The sequence below is a fragment of the Pinus tabuliformis genome, chromosome X, assembly GCF_031772625.1.
Source record: "Pinus tabuliformis cultivar Carrire ecotype Pingquan chromosome X, CPIR1, whole genome shotgun sequence".
In the NCBI taxonomy this organism is placed as follows: domain Eukaryota; kingdom Viridiplantae; phylum Streptophyta; class Pinopsida; order Pinales; family Pinaceae; genus Pinus; species Pinus tabuliformis.
The window spans coordinates 399913731-399920547 of NC_142308.1; the positions used below are offsets into that span (position 1 = coordinate 399913731).

General features: G+C 33.8%; 1 protein-coding gene across 1 annotated transcript; it reads left to right on the forward strand.

The window, feature by feature from the left end:
* The first annotated feature begins 3181 nt into the window (after positions 1-3181).
* Positions 3182-5097, forward strand: LOC149140208 (chaperone protein dnaJ 8, chloroplastic-like). The gene is made up of 3 exons (XM_089448279.1): positions 3182-3996; positions 4236-4304; positions 4420-5097. The coding sequence occupies exons 1-3, from the start codon at positions 3802-3804 to the stop codon at positions 4588-4590; spliced, it is 435 nt and encodes a 144-aa protein (XP_089304405.1). The 5' UTR covers positions 3182-3801; the 3' UTR covers positions 4591-5097.
* Positions 5098-6817: the final 1720 nt, after the last annotated feature.

The following is a 6817-nucleotide window of genomic DNA, read 5'->3' on the forward strand; positions in this document are numbered from 1 at the left end:
TATCTAAGAATATTCTCTTCTTGGTTTCATGGTTGATTGGATCAAGATATCAAATATAATTTAGAGTAGTGTAGTGTAAAGAGGCTACATATTAGCTCAGAAAATAATGGAAATTTCGGCAAGATTATGACAAGAGGCCACATAAATAATGGAAATTTCAGCAAGATTATGACAAAATCCAGTGGAATTTTTAAAAAATCCTAATTATAACGGTCAAACTTCCTGATTTTAGATACTCTAAAAATTCTTGAGAGTGTTGAATCCATTTCCACCATAAAATACAAACAAAAAATTTATCATTCTAACAAATATATAACATTAATACACCACACAATTCAAAATAAAATTACCCCCACCATATATCCTTTATAAACTTGAACATGAATTTAAACGGACTATAAATGGCACACGAGTTTCCTAACATCAAAAGAGTAATTAGAGAGGGTTTTCATTATTGTTGGGTTTTTGTTTTCTTGTGCTTTGGTGGTGGAGAGGCACCCCAAGACGACTCCGTATTTTATTTGTTTTGCCACTCATTGTAATTTTAAAAGACATTTTGGCTAAGATGTTTCCATCATAATTGTATGTTGTTATTTTAGTTTAGTTTAGGTTAATGTTATTATTAATTTTTTCAAATTTATCATATTTAATATGTTTAGTTTTTGTTGAGATAAGTTTAAAGTTTTAATATATAATTGTATGGAGATGAAATTTAGTTAGTAGTAATTTATAAGTGATATTTTTTTTTTATTAATATCATATTATTTTTATTTTGGTTAAAAAATGATTTTTAATTAATTTTTAATTTTTTAAATGTTTAATTTTGGAAAAATTAAATATTTTAAATATTGAAAAAAAATTAAAATATAGATTTTTATTTTTTATTTTGTTGATGATATATTTTATAAATAATTTATTTTATAATATTTTAAATTAAAATTTAATATCTTTTAATTAAAGGTATTTATCTTAATTTATTATAGATATTATTAATTTATAAATAGATTTTGTTACAATACCATGTAACAGTGCCATTAACTTATCAATACCACTTATTTAAAAACCACAACTTATTTTAAAATCAAAATATTTTATAAATATATTTTTTTTATGACATTAAATATTATATAAATTTATATTTATATTAAATTATGTTTCACATATATAATTTTATAAAAATTTAGAATTATTATTATTATTTAAAATTATGAAGGCAGTAATAGTTGTGTATTACATAGGATATATCTTATTTACATTCCACGAAGTAATATTGATTATTTTGTAATTGTATAATATTTTGTGAAAAATGTTTTTTCCTTAATTAATTTTATTATTTTTAAATAAAAACATATATTTTAATTTTTTAAAATTGATATTCTTAATTCTTTATTAGTTAAGGACAGAGAAATGATTTTTTTTTGTTAGGTTTAATTAAAATAGTCCAACTAAAATAATTAGGCCGATAGGCCTTTCCTATTGAAACAGACTTTCGTCGTCCTTTTCAATATCAGGTTGACACCTGGCATGCATATTCGGCGGGCTTCTGTTTATTCTCAGTGCCGAGAACTTCCGGGTTTCCGTCCGTTTGGTAGCATCTGTCGTGATTTCTGTTTATTCGCGCCGAGAACTTCACCGCCTCCTCCAGCTGTTGGAGGCTTCCATTACGACAATCTCGCAGCATTTACATTCACCGCCTCCTCCAACTGTTGGAGGCTTCCATTACGACAATCTCGCAGCATTTACAAACTTTGTAGCGGCTCCTTCAACTGACAGTGGCAATGAGACCACAAATAACCAACACAGGACTCGATGTGAATTTTAATGCAGGTACAGCTCTCTGTTTCCCAGGTTCTCAGAATTCCTCTGTTCTGTTTAAATTGCAGGTTAGTGCTCTCGAAAAGGGCCGTGAGGATAGATCCCGTGACAACAGTATCCCTCCTGTACTGCCAATGCGGCCGACTTCGAAAGCCAGGCCTCCTTCTGCAGTCAGAACAAGAAAAATTACCCAGTCACGGTTTAATCAGAGCAATGATCAAGTCCCTAGGGACGTTCAAGCTGAGATTCCACCGGTTGATGTTCAAGGTATCTGTATGAACAAGCAGAGTGAAAATATGACAAATGTTGATCAGTTTGAAGGGGATCCCTTGGCCGATGGTAGCGATAACGGAGCTGCCGAGGTTAATGCTGAGCGCAATAAGGGTTCAAAAGTGGCAAGCAAACCCCTTTTCGTCGTGATGCCCAACATTGATTCGGATATGGCTGGGGGTGCTTTAAAGGATAAACAGGGCTTTAACAGAAGGAATAATCGAAGTCCGGTTGAATCACCTTACAAGAAGCCGGCGGGAACATTCTTCCACCTCTGGCCTGAAAACGACAGATTGAATAGTAAGGGCTTGTTTAGAAAGCTCATTTTCCTTGATATTCAATTCCTTATGTGATGAAAATAAAACTCGGAAATTTTCATTCAGCTCTTTAATTAGGGAAATTTTCATTCAGCTCTTTAATTCTTTCTATTAGTGTTGATAGGGTCAAAATTTGCATATTGTTTTTTATCATTTACCCAGTTGATGACTAGCTCTGAATCTCCCAGTGTCTGGATTTGAGCAGTACCTTTCTTAATTGTTAAATTTTCCAGTATCGAAAATGCACTTAACTCTGCCCAGTAGTTGGTACCTTCTGCCAATGCAGCATTGAAACAGAAACTATGGTTTTCCTTCAGAAATAACACACGTCCAGCACCACAAATCCCTGGAATTTATGGGAATTTTATGTCTCATGCATTTCATATTCATATTTGCAATTAAAATAGTAGATGAGGATAGTTCTTGACAGTAGAGGTGTTTTCTTTATAATGAACTATTTCTTTTATTCTGGGCTCTTCACATGCTTGGTGATGCATGTTAGAGTGCCAAGTATTGTGAGTTCAGTTATTTTAGTTTCATATTGTCTAGATATGGCTCTTGGGCCTTTACTCCTTGGAAATTAGAAGTGCTATCATTTTCATTTTGGAGGACAGGTTTGTTTAGTTGACATTCTTTACTGTAGATTACAGCTGCTGGCTTATAATGTGGATAAGTTTAGGTCCTGTTCATCTTTTTGAAAGGTAAATGAAATGGTGTCATTGGTTGCCATCTGAAAGTTTTTGGTGCCTAGAGAACAATTTTTTTGACTTATAGCTTTATCAGTGAGAAAGGTTTCATATCAAATTTCCTCGTGGTTTAATTGCATCAGCTGCTTCCTTAACTGTATTATTTTAATAGCTCAATGGAGACCGCATTCGTAAATGTTAATCTGAAAGCAGTCATAAGCAAAACGATTTGTTGTTCTTGTCTAATTTTGTGAAATCATATTAGGCTTGCTTACACCTGCATAAAAATTGCAAAATCTCCATTACCTGCATAAAAATTGCAAAACCTCCGTTAACTGTTGCAAAACTGAACTCTTATATATTTTGTTGCACCTATCATAGAATTCACACGAGACCTATAGACATTTGGGTTCAAGATGCTTAGAGATGGTTTTCTGTAATTACGTGATCTCACCTAAAGTATTACTATTATGGATTAACCCTTCAGAATTAGTGTTGGTATGTGGCATGTGATAGTTTTTGGTTCAGGATGATTTTGCTATGTTGCAATTGTTTCTGGTAGATATAGATTACTATGGATCATTCAAACTTTTGTGAGCCAAGTGTGTACATGTGTCATGAAACAAGAAGACTTAATTCTGTCAGAAAGTTGGGGATTATGGTGAGTGCTTTTCACAAATAAGATAGATCCCTTGTTTTCTCTACTATGGAAGATGCTCCAGACACTCACAATGGGTTGCACACTGCTATTAATCTGTATTCTATTACAAATGGGAGGCAGGAGGAATGTAACTGTGATGGCCTCTGTTGCTTTTCCTGGGATGAAAGAGCAGTATGAGACGCTGAGATTGAGCCCTGGGGCTTCTGAAAAAGATGTGAAGAGAGCCTACCGTCGCCTTGCGTTGCAGGTATGCAAGTATCCATTTGAAGCTATGTCTCTTACTTTCAAGTTCAGATATTTTCAATAAATCTTCCATTTCTGAAGCAAATAGAAAAAGAGATACAGGTTTGAAATAGAAATTAAAAATGTCAGACTTCACACATTCTTGAGAATTTTTAAGAAAATTTGTCTGGCAATATCCCTGGTCATATATAATGTCAGAAAACATTAATATTGCACTCATATGTTGATATAATCTGCTTACAGTATCATCCGGATGTTTGCAAAGGAGATGTGCGTGGGGTTCAATTTCACAAGATCAATCAGGCTTATGAGGTAAATTGCCTGCCTAAGAGTAATCTTTATCTATATGCATTTTCATTCTGTAATATGGGACTCTTATGCAGGCCCACGGTTTTCTGATTGTTGTTACTTTTGTGATAATGAGCAGACGTTAATGTCCAGTTTAGCAAAGGCAAAGCAGCAAAGCTATTCTACTGATTACTCTGTCGAGGGCATGATGGGAATCAATAACGCTTATTGGGACGAGTGGGAAGAATGGATGGGATGGGAAGGAGCTGGAACCCTTGATTATTCCTCTCATATTAACATTTATGCCTGATGAAATTTTATCATAGACTGTGTAGGTGTCTATTGTCCGGCCTTGCAAACAGTTATGGCCTCTCCATTACCGATCCCATGTTGACTGTTATGGGCTATCTATAAAGTTCCTGCTATTGGCAGAAAAACAACTGTTTTAGAAAGCCCATAAAGCTTCTTCATTCATCTCCTGGAAATACAATATGTTCTTCTAACTGTATAGTTGATTTTATTTATCTTCCGTTGGTTTCCATAACACAAAGGACTTACTGATCCAGATGAAGCAACAACTTTCTGAGTTGTCTCTGTTTTAGTGAGTCATTTGATTTGGTCATGGGTCCTGATTATTAGACTACCTGTACATATGTTCTGTTCATTTATACTCTCAACTACTTGTACATACCTGCGGGATATCTCTCTGGACCATGTGATTATTATGGGGATCTGCTCTTCATTAAAGAGCTCCTAACTATTCTTCCTGCAATTTGTAATGACATTCATTTAATGGAAACCATTATTTTGATTAAGAGATCTTTGATCATTGAGATGAAATGCTGCCGTTTCATTACATAATGCAAAATTTCTACATATTTGATCCTTGAGACATAATGAAACCGTTTCATTCCATAATGAATTTTTCTATTGTATATCATCCTGAACAAGGCATTATTCTTGGCTGTAACTATAGGCAATCCCTGCCTGTATTTGCAGGATTCAAATGTTGTTAAGTTTTACCATTAATGTTAATTTTATATGTTTCATCTGGGACTGAGATATATTCAATCAATTAGTTTTGAGTATTTGCTTTCTAGATTGTTACCGTGACAAATCTAGGGTAATCCCTGACAAATTATGCTTGGGGCTATAATTGTGGAGCCATTGAGTGCAGAATTGATGCGTAGATCCTGCTAATTTTTTTGAGTCCGCTCTTTCTTCTTTTTAAACCCCTTAAAGGTGGGGTGGGGATGTAAGATATATATTTTATTTGTAGAAATTCAGACAAGTAAATAGAACATTTAAAATATTTGTACTGTTTTGCCTCTTAAAATGCTTGAAAATGAAAGTTTGAATTGTATCTTGGACAAAGCATAGATTAATAAGTGCTAAAAGCTTGCTTTGAGGGCCAGAGAAATACATAGGGTTTTGAATGGTGGGTTTGCCAAAATGGAATCTAAAACCACTATATTTGAGGACTTAAGTATGTAAAACAAAATACTTTGAAAAATACAATACATGAATTTAAAATCGGTTTCAAAATTTTAATAATGTTAATGTTTTACTTCTACTGTCAACCAGTAATGTAAGTGATTTGTTTTAACATTTGCAAATCACAAATTTCTCCACTTTTCATTTACCATGTACAACGTTGTAATTTACTTTTTATTTAGAAAAAAACCGTGTTGCCAATAATCTATTGAACCTATTGAGCTTTAAGTATGAACGCGTTCTACACTTACTATATTAATATGAATGGTTTGGTTTTGGTTTTGTTCTTCTAATATCAAATGTACTGGTACACATGGTCAACGTGGTTATTGCCTTCGTCACTACATACCTTTATATATGCTTGACTATCTATAAAACTTTCTTCCTTTCACTAATCCTATCGACCTCTCTTTGTACCTTTTGGGACAATTGCTAGTTAATTAAAAAAAAAAATAAAAAAAAATTATGAAATGCCACCTAGCTACAACTCTAGTGTATACTAAATGGAGTTGTCGAGTTGGTTTTGAGCCTCGGACATTGTTGGTCGGCTAATCTAGCGGCTCCTGAGTGGCGAAGAAATTTTAGGACATGTAAGGTTAGAAGAGCAACAGGGAATAGGCTACGCTATAGGAAGCATGGGATTTTTTCTATGTGTGGTGTTCATATTTTTCCAGAAAGGAGGGTTTGTATTTTTTTAATGGTTTTTTAAATTCGCGGTGAAAGAAATTGGTGTGGAGGCACTGCACTCTGGGGATGCGAATGGGGGTTCTTTTGCAGGATAGAGTGCGTGGGATAGCCGACTTTGTGCTCTCGATTGGCGAACTTTGTAGGTTTTGTAGTTTTTGAGGGTGAAAATTGTTTCAAAAATTGAAATTTTGGTGGAAGAAATCTGAGTTGTTTTTAGTGCGATTTTTTTGAAAAAAAATTGGTGATTTTTTCCTGTGTAATTTCTCTAAAATCCAACAGGAATTTATTGAAATCACAAGTTTGAAAGGTAACCTCTACACAATCGAAGTGCCCCTCTACACAATCAAAGTGCCCTA